This window comes from Babylonia areolata, chromosome 11 (assembly GCF_041734735.1).
Source record: "Babylonia areolata isolate BAREFJ2019XMU chromosome 11, ASM4173473v1, whole genome shotgun sequence".
In the NCBI taxonomy this organism is placed as follows: Eukaryota; Metazoa; Mollusca; class Gastropoda; order Neogastropoda; family Buccinidae; genus Babylonia; species Babylonia areolata.
In genome coordinates, this window is record NC_134886.1 from 33,689,686 (window position 1) to 33,706,510 (window position 16,825).

The 16,825-nt window shown below is 43.4% G+C and overlaps 1 protein-coding gene across 3 annotated transcripts in view; it reads left to right on the top strand.

Annotated features, from left to right (window-relative positions):
* Positions 1-16,825, top strand: part of LOC143287674 (DNA ligase 3-like) — a 41,422-nt gene that overhangs the window by 18,676 nt on the left and 5,921 nt on the right. For all 3 annotated transcript variants that reach the window (XR_013055986.1, XM_076595854.1, XM_076595855.1), the window contains exons 14-20: positions 617-704; positions 1,501-1,578; positions 3,646-3,769; positions 8,331-8,515; positions 10,661-10,840; positions 12,663-12,872; positions 13,956-14,129. Coding sequence is in view for 2 of the 3 variants with exons in the window: in XM_076595854.1 (XP_076451969.1) it covers positions 617-704; positions 1,501-1,578; positions 3,646-3,769; positions 8,331-8,515; positions 10,661-10,840; positions 12,663-12,872; positions 13,956-14,129 (1,039 nt within the window). In the remaining variant the exon portion in view is untranslated. The remainder of the gene's footprint in view (positions 1-616; positions 705-1,500; positions 1,579-3,645; positions 3,770-8,330; positions 8,516-10,660; positions 10,841-12,662; positions 12,873-13,955; positions 14,130-16,825) is intronic.

Consider the following 16,825-nt stretch of genomic DNA (forward strand, 5'->3'; position numbering starts at 1 on the left):
TGGTGACAGTGTTGCTGTGTGTTGTCAGATGTGGTGATGGTGGTGGTGGTGACAGTGTTGCTGTGTGATGTCAGATGTGGTGATGGTGGTGGTGGTGACAGTGTTGCTGTGTGATGTCAGATGTGGTGGGGATGGTGGTGGCGGTGACAGTGTTGCTGTGTGATGTCAGATGTGGTGGTGGTGATGGTGGTGGTGACAGTGTTGCTGTGTGATGTCAGATGTGGCGGTGATGGTGGTGACAGTGTCACTGTGTGATATCAGATGTGGCAGTGGTGGTGGTGGTGACAGTGTCACTGTGTGATATCAGATGTGGCAGTGGTGGTGATGGTGGTGGTGGTGGTGACAGCGTTGCTGTGTGATATCAGATGTGGTGGTGGTGGTGGTGACAGTGTTGCTGTGTGATGTCAGATGTGGTGGTGATGGTGGTGGTGGTGACAGTGTTGCTGTGTGATGTCAGATGTGGCAGTGGTGGTGGTGATGGTGGTGGTGGTGACAGTGTTGCTGTGTGATGTCAGATGTGGCGGTGGTGGTGATGGTGGTGACAGCGTTGCTGTGTGATGTCAGATGTAGCAGTGGCGGTGGTGGTGGTGGTGATGTTGCTGTATGATGTGGGCAGGACGATGAAGGAGCGACGTCAGATCCTGGAGAAGAACATGTCTGAGGTAGAGCACAGGGTCATGCTGTCCGAGGTTCACAAGATCAAGGTCAGTCAAGGTCACCACATTCAGGATCTGGAGACTTTTTTCTTCTTTTTTTTTTTAATATAAAGAAAATGTATATCTATCAAGACTCTTTGTTATTTTCAAACATGAGATGTTAACTGTTAAGCTGTGCCAGGGAGATAGAGCACATGTATAAATGTTCATTATTATTTGGTCCATCCAAGAACATTTTGACAGGCTCATGATCTCAATTTTGAAGTTATGAGTGTGCAGACATATGAACAAGCATGCATAAGTTAGGGTACACAAAGCTTGCTTACACACACACACACACACACACACACACACACACACACACACACACACACTCAGAGACATCTGTGCATACTTAAACAACATGTTTGTTGAAACTCTTTAATTGATTTTACAGAAAGAGGAGGGGCTTAAGAGTGATGACTGATGTTATGAGAAAGGGGAAGAGCTTGAGACATCAAGTTTCAGAGCTTTTAAAATGTGTAGTGGCTTCAGAAAAGGGGAGTGTTTGATGTCTACTGATTCAGAAAGGGAAGAAGCTGCTCATACTGAAATTTAAAATGTTCACTTTTCACTGATTGGCAGATTCTGAAAGAGTTTGGACAATCACAGTGTTTTGGTGTGTTGTAGATTGATGGTTTAGGAAATGGGGGCGGGGCATTCACATTGATTGATGTGTGTAGATCAACGGTTTAGAAAATGGGGGCAGGGCATTCACAGTGATTGATGTGTGTAGATCAATGGTTTAGAAAATGGGGGCAGGGCATTGACAGTGATTGATGTGTGTGCTGATTGGTGGTTTCAGAAAGGGGAGGAGCTACAAAAGCTGATGAACAAAGTGTTTGATGAAGGGCTGGAGGGACTGGTGCTCAAAGATGCCAGTGTGAGTTCTGCTTCAACAGGGTGCTTTCCTCTGTGTGTGCGTCTGTGTGGTGTGTGTTGATAACACTTGTATATAAGTATTAGAGCACGCTAAAACCTTCCATATGTGTACATGATTTGCTACTGAACTTTTCTTCAAATATGTGTGTGTTGTATTGTCGGATTTGATAACTGTTAGAAATATTTTATCATTTCAAGGCTGATTCAGGTTTGTAGTGGGTTATGAATGACTATTTCCTGATCTGCATAGAGCTGAAGTAGCTTACTTTGTGATGAACTGCTTTCTTCATCTCCACTGAAATGCAGTTGGATGGTTTGTGATCTTGTTCTTCTTCAGCAGTAGCTCTGTGCCTCACATGTTCACATGCATCCATGAGCATGCTTTTACATATGTGATGGGTTTTGTTGTGGGTTTTTTTTGTGTTTTTTTTTTTGTACTGCATCATTGAGACAGCCATGTTTAATTTTTAGCAGGTGAGATCCAGCCAGGTATGTTTGTATTTACCAAACCTACTGAACATATTTCCCTGACCGATTGAATATGCATAGCTTAAAGAATTTTTTACGGACGTTTGACTGTGTGCAAGTGTCACATGAAACGAATAAAGTAGTAGCAGATCTGCACAAATGTTCACTTGGGATAAAGGTGAGAAACCCTGCAGCATTTTATGGCCATCAAGGCAGTGAACTCTTATCCACTGTGTCCAGGGCTCAGCACAGGAAGGCAGTGAACTCTTATCCACTGTGTTGAGGGCTCAGCACAGGAAGGCAGTGAACTCTTATCCACTGTGTCCAGGGCTCAGCACAGGAAGGCAGTGAACTCATATCCACTGTGTCCAGGGCTCAGCACAGGAAAGCAGTGAATTAATATCCACTGTGTCCAGGGCTCAGCACAGGAAGGCAGTGAATTAATATCCACTGTGTCCAGGGCTCAGCACAGGAAGGCAGTGAATTAATATCCACTGTGTCCAGGGCTCAGCACAGGAAGACAGTGAATTAATATCCACTGTGTCTAGGGCTCAGTACAGGACGGCAGTGAAATAATATCCACTGTGTCCAGGGCTCAGCACAGGAAGGCAGTGAACTCATATCCACTGTGTCCAGGGCTCAGCACAGGAAGGCAGTGAATTAATATCCACTGTGTCCAGGGCTCAGCACAGGAAGGCAGTGAACTCATATCCACTGTGTCCAGGGCTCAGCACAGGAAGGCAGTGAACTCATATCCACTGTGTCCAGGGCTCAGCACAGGAAGGCAGTGAATTAATATCCACTGTGTCCAGGGCTCAGCACAGGAAGGCAGTTAACTCTTATCCACTGTGTCCAGGGCTCAGCACAGGAAAGCAGTGAATTAATATCCACTGTGTCCAGGGCTCGGCACAGGAAGGCAGTGAACTAATATCCACTGTGTCCAGGGCTCAGCACTAATATCCACTGTGTCCAGGGCTCAGCACAGGAAGGCAGTGAACTCATATCCACTGTGTCCAGGGCTCAGCACAGGAAGGCGGGGGCCCAATCCTCTCCTTCCACTGCTCTCACCTGCCTGAACCAAAGCCAGGTACCCTTTCACACCTGGATGGGTGGGGGGGGGGGGGGGGAATCGGAGGAAAGTGCCTTTCCCAAGGATACAACACTGTGCTGAATTGGGGCCTCAAACCCTGGTCACTGGTGAACACTGGTTAAGAAGTCAGACATGTACTGTAATGTTTTATTATTTTTTTTGTCACAACAGATTTTTCTGTGTGAAGTTTGGGCTGCTCTCCGCAGGGGGAGCGTGTCGCTACACTGAGAGCACCATCCATTTTTTTTTGGGGGGGGGGGGGACACACGGGACCTCGGTTTATCGTCTCATCCAAATGACTAGCGTCCAGACCACCACTCAAGGTCTAGTCGCAGCCCAGGAACACAGAAGGAAAAGTAACTCTGTGTGTGTGTGTGTGTGTGTGCATGTGTGAGTGTGTGTATGTATGTTTGTGTATGTGTGTGTGTATGTGAGTGTGTGTTTGTATGAGTCTGTTTGTGTGTGTGTGTGTGCATGTATGTGTGCGTGTCTGTGTGTGTGTGTGTGCAGGGCATCTATGAGCCAGGGAAGCGACACTGGCTGAAGGTGAAGAAGGACTACCTACATGAGGGCAGCATGGCTGACTCGGCAGACCTCATCGTCCTGGGGGCGTACTATGGAACAGGGAACAAAGGTTTGGTGTGACAGCTCCATGAATGAACAAACATTGTTTGCACAGTGTTTATGGTACTTCTTATTGAAAGGTACACGTGTAACATCAGCAACAAAGGTGTGTTGTGGCACCGTCCTGTTACTGAATGAAATACCTATTCAAAGGTGTACCTGTGTAACATCAGCAACAAAGGTGTGTTGTGGCACCGTCCTGTTACTGAATGAAATACCTATTCAAAGGTGTACCTGTGTAACATCAGTAACAAAGGTGTGTTGTGGCACCGTCCTGTTACTGAATGAAATACCTATTCTAAGGTGTACCTGTGTAACATCAGCAACAAAGGTGTGTTGTGGCACCGTCCTGTTACTGAATGAAATACCTATTCAAAGGTGTACCTGTGTGACATCAGCAACAAAGGTGTGTTGTGGCACCGTCCTGTTACTGAATGAAATACCTATTCAAAGGTGTACCTGTGTAACATCAGCAACAAAGGTGTGTTGTGGCACCGTCCTGTTACTGAATGAAATACCTATTCAGAGGTGTACCTGTGTAACATCAGTAACAAAGGTGTATTGTGGCACCACCCTGTTACTGAATGAAATACCTATTCAAAGGTGTACCTGTGTAACATCAGCAACAAAGGTGTGTTGTGGCACCGTCCTGTTACTGAATGAAATACCTATTCAAAGGTGTACCTGTGTAACATCAGTAACAAAGGTGTGTTGTGGCACCGTCCTGTTACTGAATGAAATACCTATTCAAAGGTGTACCTGTGTAACATCAGCAACAAAGGTGTGTTGTGGCACCACCCTGTTACTGAATGAAATACCTATTCAAAGGTGTACCTGTGTAACATCAGCAACAAAGGTGTGTTGTGGCACCGTCCTGTTACTGAATGAAATACCTATTCAAAGGTGTACCTGTGTAACATCAGTAACAAAGGTGTGTTGTGGCACCGTCCTGTTACTGAATGAAATACCTATTCAAAGGTGTACCTGTGTAACATCAGTAACAAAGGTGTGTTGTGGCACCGTCCTGTTACTGAATGAAATACCTATTCAAAGGTGTACCTGTGTAACATCAGCAACAAAGGTGTGTTGTGGCACCGTCCTGTTACTGAATGAAATACCTATTCAAAGGTGTACCTGTGTAACATCAGCAACAAAGGTGTGTTGTGGCACCGTCCTGTTACTGAATGAAATACCTATTCAAAGGTGTACCTGTGTAACATCAGCAACAAAGGTGTGTTGTGGCACCGTCCTGTTACTGAATGAAATACCTATTCAAAGGTGTACCTGTGTAACATCAGCAACAAAGGTGTGTTGTGGCACCGTCCTGTTACTGAATGAAATACCTATTCAAAGGTGTACCTGTGTAACATCAGCAACAAAGGTGTGTTGTGGCACCGTCCTGTTACTGAATGAAATACCTATTCTAAGGTGTACCTGTGTAACATCAGTAACAAAGGTGTGTTGTGGCACCGTCCTGTTACTGAATGAAATACCTATTCAAAGGTGTACCTGTGTAACATCAGCAACAAAGGTGTGTTGTGGCACCGTCCTGTTACTGAATGAAATACCTATTCAAAGGTGTACCTGTGTAACATCAGCAACAAAGGTGTGTTGTGGCACCGTCCTGTTACTGAATGAAATACCTATTCAAAGGTGTACCTGTGTAACATCAGCAACAAAGGTGTGTTGTGGCACCGTCCTGTTACTGAATGAAATACCTATTCAAAGGTGTACCTGTGTGACATCAGTAACAAAGGTGTGTTGTGGCACCGTCCTGTTACTGAATGAAATACCTATTCAGAGGTGTACCTGTGTAACATCAGCAACAAAGGTGTGTTGTGGCACCGTCCTGTTACTGAATGAAATACCTATTCAAAGGTGTACCTGTGTGACATCAGTAACAAAGGTGTGTTGTGGCACCGTCCTGTTACTGAATGAAATACCTATTCAAAGGTGTACCTGTGTGACATCAGTAACAAAGGTGTGTTGTGGCACCACCCTGTTACTGAATGAAATACCTATTCAAAGGTGTACCTGTGTGACATCAGCAACAAAGGTGTGTTGTGGCACCACCCTGTTACTGAATGAAATACCTATTCAAAGGTGTACCTGTGTAACCTTTGCAACTAAAGGTGTATTGTGGCACCGTCCTGTTACTGAATGAAATACCTATTCAAAGGTGTACCTGTGTAACATCAGTAACAAAGGTGTGTTATGGCACCGTCCTGTTACTGAATGAAATACCTATTCAAAGGTGTACCTGTGTGACATCAGCAACAAAGGTGTGTTGTGGCACCGTCCTGTTACTGAATGAGATACCTATTCAAAGGTGTACCTGTGTAACATCAGCAACAAAGGTGTGTTGTGGCACCACCCTGTTACTGAATGAAATACCTATTCAAAGGTGTACCTGTGTAACATCAGCAACAAAGGTGTGTTGTGGCACCGTCCTGTTACTGAATGAAATACCTATTCAAAGGTGTACCTGTGTAACATCAGCAACAAAGGTGTGTTGTGGCACCGTCCTGTTACTGAATGAAATACCTATTCAAAGGTGTACCTGTGTAACATCAGTAACAAAGGTGTGTTATGGCACCGTCCTGTTACTGAATGAAATACCTATTCAAAGGTGTACCTGTGTAACATCAGCAACAAAGGTGTGTTGTGGCACCACCCTGTTACTGAATGAAATACCTATTCAAAGGTGTACCTGTGTAACATCAGCAACAAAGGTGTGTTGTGGCACCACCCTGTTACTGAATGAAATACCTATTCAAAGGTGTACCTGTGTAACCTTTGCAACTAAAGGTGTATTGTGGTACTGTGCTGTTATTGAATAAATGCATGTATAGCATATGACATGCCACACTTCAGCATGAGGTAGATGTGGACATGGTGTTTATGATGTCAGTTGATTGATGGAACTGGGTTGCGACTGACATGCCTGCACAGTGATTGTCAACTTACTAGGATAGTTTGAAACTTTTTTTTTTTTTTTTTTTAAAGAAACACGAAGTATAATCTCCTGGAATGCCTTTTATTATCTTTCTGATATTCTTTTTCTTCGTTTTTTTTTTTTTTTTTTTTTTGTCTTTCTTACTGTAGGGATACCAGGGGCATCTTTTTGTTATAAGTAGTACACTACCCCAGGCTTTTGGAAATTCTTCACAAGTAATTTCCTCTCATCTGTGGCTCTTTTTGTTTCCAGGGTTTTTTTCCCCTTCTCTTTCTTTGGTTTAAACAGTATTTTATTTGGAACATGTCACAATACGACACAGATAGCGATGAACAGGACAACAAGAAAATCTTATATAAAGTCCTGTCCTGACACATGTACATACTGAATATGTGACGGATGTCATCATAACTAGAAGACGTGAACATACATGAGTTTTGAACAAAACTAAGCTGAGATATAAATAAAGTGAAGAAAATGAATAAGAAACGAGTGGTGGAGGAAGAAGTCAATAGAGAGAGAACGAGAAGCATCAACGCTGGGGCACAAGCACAGCAAGACTTAACTTGGCCTAGACCTTGAGTGGTGGTCTGGACGCTAGTCATTCGGATGAGACGATAAACCAAGGTCCCGTGTGCAGCATGCACTTAGCGCACGTAAAAGAACAAAGCGGCGAAGGCCAACCGTCCCGCGAAAAAAAAAAAGGCAAGGACGCCATCATGTATTCATATCATGAGCTGGCAATTCATTTCTCTTTCTTTCCTCTAGTCCTTTCTGCCATCCCAGTCGATTTTTTTTTTTTTTCCCTTACAAAAAGGGTGAGGTAAATGAAGCATTGCATGTACAGTGTGAGCAGTGGAAACAAACAGAAAAACACAGTTGCATGATTTGGACATCTGGTGTCAATTTTCCTGAAACCAGGACGCTCTGCTACTGTTTCAGACCATATCAAAACTCACACAAGTTTGTCCATGACTGATCATGACTGCTGGAGCATAATGCAAAATGTCATTGTTCGCTAGTGTTAATTGTGACTAAGAAAGCAGAACGCAAAATTTCAACAATCAGTAGTGTTAGATGTGGAGTGATGGCCTGGAGGTAACGCGTCCGCCTAGGAAGCGAGAGAATCTGAGCGCGCTGGTTCGAATCACGGCTCAGCTGCCAATATTTTCTCCCCCTCCACTAGACCTTGAGTGGTGGTCTGGACGCTAGTCATTCGGATGAGACAATAAACCAAGGTCCCGTGTGCAGCATGCACTTAGCGCACGTAAAAGAACCCACAGCAACAAAAGGGTTGTTCCTGGCAAAAATTTTGTAGAAAAATCCACTTTGATAGGGAAAACAAATAAAACTGCACGCGGGAAAAAATTACAAAAAATATGGGTGGTGCTGTAGTGTAGTGACATGCTCTCCCTGGGGAGAGCAGCCTGAATTTCACATAGAGAAATCTGCTGTGATAAAAAGAAATACAAATACAAATAAAGAAGCATAATGCAAAGCGTCATTGTTCACTAGTGTTAACTGTGACTAAAGAAACACAACACAGTGTGTCTCATTTCACTGGTGTCATGTGACAAAGAAGCGTAACAACACAAAACGTCTCTGTTGGTACCAGGGGGCCTGATGTCGATCTTCCTGATGGGGTGCTATGACCCGGGCACCAAGACCTTCTGCACTGTGTCCAAGTGCGGCAACGGTCTGGACGACAAGACACTGGACCAGCTGCAGACCCAGCTGGACATGGTGAAGATCAGCAAGGACCCTCGGAAGGTGCCCGCCTGGCTCTCCATCAAGAAACAGGTAGGGGGGCATTGACAGAGATGTCAGCAGTTACAATTTCGCCATATTTTGTCTCGCTTGATCGCAGTTTGTTCGGACATTACGACAACGTCAAAATTGTTCCGACTAGTTTGTTTTCAACTACATAGCATGGTCACATGCTTTCCTGTCGTAACATTACCCAGACACTCCAGATCGATCGATCACGAGGCCAAGGCAGTTACTACTTAACATGGTCTCACGTGATGATGCTCAGCTAATCGTGTGCGTGTTGACATTGAAACAGCATTCAGTGGAGCAATCAGCTTAATCGTAACAGTTACACAGTGTTGCAAGTAGGCCCAAGTGTTTGTAATTGTAGAAGATAAAATGTACATTTGCTGATGTGGCTCGAGTTCAAGTGTTCTTACCAAACTCAAAATGATCATACCAAATTTCCTGATTGTTCTTCAAACACTTGACAGGGGTTGGCATCTCTGCATTGGTCATGTAGACTGTCAGTCCAGTTTCCAGTTTAAGTTTCTCAGTGAGACGTCCTTGCGTTCAGACAAACAAACTGTATACGTTACACCATATCTGCTTGGCAGATGCCTGACCAGCAGCATAACGCAACATGCATAGGCCTTGAATGCATGCATATATTTGTATTTTGTATTTGTATTTCTTTTTATCACATCAGATTTCTCTGTGTGAAATTCGGGCTGCTCTCCCCAGGGAGAGCGTGTCACTACACTACAGCGCCACCCATTTTTTTGTATTTTTTCCTGCGTGTAGTTTTATTTGTTTTTCCTATCAAAGTGGATTTTTCTACAGAATTTTGCCAGGAACAACCCTTTTGTTGCCGTGGGTTCTTTTACGTGCGCTATGTGTACCTATGAGAGTGGAACTCTTCTACAGAATTTTGTGAAAAGGGACACTACTTATGTTGCCATGGGTTCTTTTTCAGTGTATCAAAGGCATGCTGTGCATGGGACCTCGGTTTATCGTCTCATCTGAATGACTAGATGCTCAGTTTGATCTTCCAGTCAAACTTGGGAGAAAGGGTGAGACTGGGATTCAAACCCAGAGTCTCATGGACACTGTATTGGCAGATACAGGTCTTAATCATTCTGCCACCTTCCTCCTGTAGTCATTAGTCCTTCAAATGCTGTTTCAATGTCAACACGCACACGATTAGACCCCGGAGCACATCCTGCAGTCCTGCCCCCTGTATCAAGATGCACGGACGCAGCAGTGGCCCTATGGAGCCACACTGGCAGAAAAGCTCTGGGGCACCAAAGAAGACCTCATCAAGACCACCACCTTCATTTCCAGCATAGGACTGCAAGTCTGAGACCATGATCACGGGGAACGCAGAAGAATTAGTCCTTACAACTTGTAGGCATCATAGTCATTGTTTTTTTGTTATTATCAGTGGTGCTGACTTACAGAGTGTCAATTTTTTTTTCTCAATATGCGTTAAATATGGATTGTGTTGTACTGATTGAAAAGAAGAACCGATGGGCGCAATAGCCGAGTGGTTAAAGCGTTGGACTGTCAATCTGAGGGTCCCAGGTTCGAATCATGGTGACGGCGCCTGGTGGGTAAAGGGTGGAGATTTTTACGATCACCCAGGTCAACATATGTGCAGACCTGCTAGTGCCTGAACCCCCTTCGTGTCTATATGCAAGCAGAAGATCAAATACGCACGTTAAAGATCCTATAATCCATGTCAGCGTTCGGTGGGTTATGGAAACAAGAACATACCCAGCATGCACACCTCCGAAAACGGAGTATGGCTGCCTAAATGGCGGGGTAAAAACGGTCATACACATAAAAGCCCACTCGTGTACATACGAGTGAACGCAGAAGAAGAAGAAAAGAAGAACCTTATTTGCAAGGGGAAATAAAAAGGAAAGAGGTGGGACTTGAATATTCCATGTCGGCTGAAGGGTTTGAATTAAGTATTGTACTCACTCTGAGGGTCCAAGGTTCAAGTATATGTGTATGTGTTTGTGATCAGCCTGCGAGTCCAGAGATATGGAATGAATGACCAGGTCACATGCGGTACAAATTTTTTTGTCTCTGTGTGTGTTTGTGTGTGTGTGTGAGTGCAGATGCATTTGTTACATGTATGTATATACATGTGTGCTTGAGTGTATACTTATAATTCACTTAATGGTGCAGGTGGTTCCAGACTTTGTGGTGGCAGACCCAAAGAAAGCTCCAGTTTGGGAAATCATTGGAGCGGAATTCAGCAAGGCGGAAATCCACACCGCTGACGGTATCTCCATTCGCTTCCCACGCATCCAGAAATTCCGTGATGACAAGACTTGGAAGGAGGCCACAGATCTACCCAGGCTGCAGGTGAGAGAGCGTGTGGAGAGTGTGGAAGGGGAAAGTTGGTATGAACAGCACTACAGAAAAAAGATTGTCATTTCAGCTTGTTCTTTAGCGTCTTTGATTTACACCTATAAGCAGTGTCATTAAGAAAAAAAACAAGACAAATATTTGCTCATTTCTTTGTTTTAATCAGCTTATTAATCAAGACTTATCTGCACTGTTCTTTGCCAGTGTGTCTTTTTATTTCAGATATATATCATCTTTTCTTTCTTTTCTTTCTGGATACAGTAAAATTCTGATAATGGTCAAAAGTGAATGAAGGCAGGCCAGAATTGTACCTTGTTATGTCAGCCGTGGCTAAACAAATTTTGGTGCTTTGGAAAGTTTGATCTTGAACCTCGATATGCTTGTCCTACAGACTCTGTACAAAGAATCTATATGATACTGTACCTTGGTACTCTTATCCAACACTCAGTACAAAGAGTCTGTATGATACTGTACCTTGGTACTCATATCCACCTCTCTGCACAGTAAGTCCATATGATACTGTACCTGGGTACACGTCCTGCAGACTGTGTATTGATAGTCCATATGATACTGTCCATTGGTACGTTTGTCCCGCAGATTATGTATAAAGAGTCCATACGATACTATACCTAGGTATACTTGTCCTGCAGACTCTGTATAAAGAGTCCATATGATACTGACATGTACCTTGATGCGCTTGTCCCGTAGACACTGTATGAAAAGTCCATATGATAGTGATTATATTTATTTATAGTCTGTTCATCTAAGATGATGATATTAGGACATACAACATATGATACTCATATGTTCCTTATTGCAATTGTCCGGCAGACTCTGTAAAAGAGTCCATATGATATTGATATGTACCTCAGTGCGCCTGTCCCACAGACTCTTTACAAGAAGTCCATATGATACTGATATGTTCCTTGGTGTGCCTGTCCCACAGACTCTGTACAAAGAGTCCATATAATACTGATATGTACCTCGGTGCACCTGTCCCACAGACTCTTTACAAGAAGTCCATATAATACTGATATGTTCCTTGGTGTGCCTGTCCCACAGACTCTGTACAAAGAGTCCATATGATACTGATATGTACCTCAGTGCACCTGTCCTACAGACTCTTTACAAGAAGTCCACATGATACTGATATGTTCCTTGGTGCATCTGTCCCACAGACTTTACAAGAAGTCCATATGATACTGATATGTACCTCGGTGCACCTGTCCCACAGACTCTTTACAAGAAGTCCATATAATACTGATATGTTCCTTGGTGTGCCTGTCCCACAGACTCTGTACAAAGAGTCCATATAATACTGATATGTACCTCGGTGCACCTGTCCCACAGACTCTTTACAAGAAGTCCATATGATACTGATATGTTCCTTGGTGTGCCTGTCCCACAGACTTTGTACAAAGAGTCCATATAATACTGATATGTTCCTCGGTGCAATTGTCTCACAGACTCTGTACAAAGAGTCCATATGATACTGATGATGCTGATATGTCCCTCGGTGTGTCTGTCCCACAGACTCCTTACAAGAAGTTCATATGATACTGATATTTTCCTCGGTGCGCCTGTCCCACAGACTGTACAAAGGGTCCGTATGATACTGATATGTTCCTCGGTGCGCCTGTCCCACAGACTGTACAAAGGGTCCGTATGATACTGATATGTTCCTCGGTGCGCCTGTCCCGCAGACTCTGTACAAAGAGTTCATATGATACTGATATGTTCTTCGGTGCGCCTGTCCCGCAGACTCTGTACAAGGAGTCCATATGATACTGATATGTTCCTCGGTGCGCCTGTCCCACAGACTCTGTACAAAGAGTCCAAGAGGACGTCTGACCTGGAGGTGGGGCCCTCGACCAGCAGAAAGGGAGGGGATGACAGTGACGGAGGTGAAGGTGGAGCTGAGAGTGACGGGGACATGAACGGAACGTCTGGCTCCACCAACTCCAGTCCTCGCAAGGGAGTGAAGCGAGGGGCAGGTGACACATCGCCCGAGTCCTCCCCGGCCAAAAAGGTGAGGAGACGCTTGTGTGTGAACAATTTTTTTGTATTTTGTATTTCTTTTTATCACAACAGATTTATCTGTGTGAAATTCGGGCTGCTCTCCCCACTGAGAGCGCGTCGCTATACTACAGCACCACCCATTTTTTTGTATTTTTCCTGCGTGCAGTTTTATTTGTTTTTCCTATTGACGGGGATTTTTCTACATAATTTTGCCAGGAACAACCTTTTTGTTGCCGTGGGTTCTTTTATGTGCGCTAAGTGCGTGCTGCACACAGGACCTCGGTTTATCATCTCATCCGAATGACTAGCGTCCAGACCACCACTCAAGGTCTAGTGGAGGGGGAGAAAATATCGGCGGCTGAGCCGTGATTCAAACCAGCGCGCTCAGATTCTCTCGCTTCCTAGGCGGACGCGTTACCTCCAGGCCATCACTCCACAGAGGGGGTTTGGGTGGGGGGAGGGGTGTACACTGATCTATCTGCATGGGTCTGTACGCTCTTACTTCAGGCAGGCATGTGTGACATGCACACAAGCATGCACATACCTGTCTGCATTGATCTGTTGTCTGTTGGGGAAAAACCATTTAATGAAGAGATCATGGAAAAGAAAAGAAAATGTAGGACAGACTGAAAATCAGGCTCTTGAAGGTTGGTGCTTTGCTGGAAACTGTCAGAAATCAGTGATGATGCAGTTGTTCATGCCAGCAGAGAGATTGCATGGGTTTCTGTTGTTGGGTTTTCGTACATTATTCACCAATAGCACTGTTGAATGCGTGTGTTCAGCGTCAGTTACAATGACCATTATGCCATTCAACTACAGCCCCAGCTGAGTGGCATGATGGTCACCCAAACTGGCATATGGTTACCTTTAATGGCATGGTGGTTAATTGACCTAACTAGGATGATGATGCCCCAACTGACATTGTGGATGTCCGAAATGGCATGGAAGTTATCTGAACTGGTATGATGGCTTTCCTGACTGGTTCAATGTTTGCTTCGACTGGAATAATTTTTTTTCCCTATCTGGTATGATAGTTGCCTTTAGTGTGATGGCTGCTGTCAAAAGAGGTGTGGACCCTTGTCTCTCCATCCAGAGCAAGCCATCCTGCAAGTACGGTGCCGACTGCTACCAGACCAGCCAGACACACCGGGACAAGTTCTACCACCCACCCAAGTCCTCCAGCAAAGCCTCAGAAGTTGCCTCCCCTGCAAAAGGCTCTCTTGCTTCCAAGCCTTCGTCTGGTGCCTCCACTGCCTCCTCTGACAAGGTGTGTGTGTGTGTGTGTGTGTGCATGCACGTGTGTTTGTGTGTGTGTGTGTGTGTGCACGTGTGTGTTGTGTGTGCACGCGTGTGTGTGTGTGTGTGTGTGTGTGCACGTGTGTTTGTGTGTGTGTGTGTGTGTGCACGTGTGTGTGTGTGTGTGTGTGTGTGCACGTGTGTGTGTGTGTGTGTGTGTGTGTGCACGTGTGTGTGTGTGTGTGTGTGTGTGCACGCGTGTGTGTGTGTGTGTGTGAGTGTAGAACTGTTGTGCTAATATAAGACTGTCTTGTTACCTCGTCCAGCTCACTGTATTTGTATTGTGACATTTTAGAATGAAGTGGTGACAACTAACTGTTGTGGTGGTCAGTAAGTTTTTGTTGTTGCTGTTGTTATTTTGTTGTTGTTGTTGATGTTGTTGCTTTTTTGTTGTGGTTTCTGTTGTTGGTATTGTTTATTTGTCAGGAAAAGTCTTTTCTGTTTGTGTTGTTGTGTACAGTAGTGATGGTTGATGTAAAGGGAGGCAAAGAACAGGTTGTTGTGTACAGTAGTGATGGTTGATGTAAAGGGAGGCAAAGAACAGGTTGTTGTTGTGTACAATAGTGATGGTTGATGTAAAGGGAGGCAAAGAACAGGTTGTTGTTGTGTACAATAGTGATGGTTGATGTAAAGGGAGGCAAAGAACAGGTTGTTGTTGTGTACAATAGTGATGGTTGATGTAAAGGGAGGCAAAGAACAGGTTGTTGTTGTGTACAATAGTGATGGTTGATGTAAAGGGAGGCAAAGAACAGGTTGTTGTTGTGTACAGTAGTGATGGTTGATGTAAAGGGAGGCAAAGAACAGGGTGTTGTTGTGTACAATAGTGATGGTTGATCTAAAGGGAGGCAAAGAACAGGGTGTTGTTGTGTACAATAGTGATGGTTGATCTAAAGGGAGGCAAAGAACAGGAAACCAGTCAGAATAAGCAAGGGCGGTAAGCTGGTTACAGAACAAGGCAAGAACACACAAGAGCACACTCCTCAAGCCAGTTATGTGTAACACTTCACATCAGCTGGCTGTGTGCTGGTACAGACAAATCATCTGAATATTTTTGTCATGTTCGTGTGTGTCTTGCGGATTCAACTGTGGCTGAGAGACTGTGTTGTGTGAGTGACCAATTGCTTCCAGTGGGATTAGTAAATATGTATTGTATTGCATTGTGCTGCATTGCATTGTATTCAAACCAGTGATGCTTAAACTTCCCATCAGCTTTGTGTGTGCAGTTACAGAGAGATTATCCGTAGATCTATTGATTATTGGAAACTGTTGAACAGTTATTATGAATTTTACCTTGACTTTGATGCAAGATCATATGATTAGTTAATGATTTTAACATGTCTGTTTATCTAGAAGAAAAAATGATGTGATTGCTTTTTGTGGACTTGGCAGCAGCTAGTTTTCTCAAAATGAAATCATAGCTTTTTGAGTCAAACATAAAAGGACAGGATAAAGTGTATATATTTTCAGATTTAATTCTTAACATCACAGCATATTTTGTACAATACGTTAAGAGCATCTTATTTAATAAATCACCTTTCATCTGAATAGGTTTTAAATTTGTGATTGACGTCATTTACTTATCTCGAGATCAAACAAGTGGATCTGTACAAGAATGAGGTTGTAATTATGGATATCATTAACACCTGTCAGGAATAAATTTATGGATTTGAATCATGTGCGATAAACCAGTGACAGGTATGTGAAATGTCTTACATAAACAAGTCAGCATATTTGAAGACTTATTTTTGTGACTGATATGAGATCATCTTTTAATTTTGTGACTGATATGAGATCATCTTTTAATTTTGTGACTAATATGAGATCATCTTTTAATTTCGTGACTGATATGAGATAATCTCTCAGTGAACATATTTGTTACTGGGAATGAGACTCTCATAAGTTAAAAAGATCAGTAACATTTATTGTTAGTGATGGATGTCAGTAACACATTAATGGTGAATGTCAGTAACATCTGTGCAGAACATATAAGTAGATTGTATCACACTGCTCCAGTGACAGCAGATGTTTTTGGTGAACTGGGGCTGCTCTTGTGGAGAGCATGTTGCCATGATGCAGGACCACCTGTTTTTGACTCACTTGTGTAAACAAAGTGAGTCTATGTTTTAACCCGGTGTTCGGTTGTCTGTGTGTGTGTGTGTGTGTCTGTGTGTGTGTGTGTCTGTGTGTCCGTGGCAAACTTTAACATTGACATTTTCTCTGCAAATACTTTGTCAGTTGACACCAAATTTGGCATAAAAATAGGAAAAATTCAGTTCTTTCCAGTCATCTTGTTTAAAACAATATTGCACCTCTGGGATGGGCACAAAAAAATTAAAAAAAGAAGCCTAATTATATGCAAACTACATTTACTGTTATATTTATATTTTTTGTATTCTCTAAACTTGGCACTTTGACCTCTTATTCTGACACATCAACAAGAGGAGTCATTATTATCATTTTATGTTCAAACAGGAACTTCTTTTGCTAAGCATGGAAGTTTTATTTATTTTGCAAACGTTTTGGTGCAGATAGTAAAAAAGGGAAATTACTCTGTAATTAATGCTAGGGGACTTAATTTATCACAAGTGAGTCTTGAAGGCCTTGCCTCTCTTGTTCTGTCTGCATTTACATGTTGATGTGTACCTGTGGGAGCAGATTTTTTTCTTC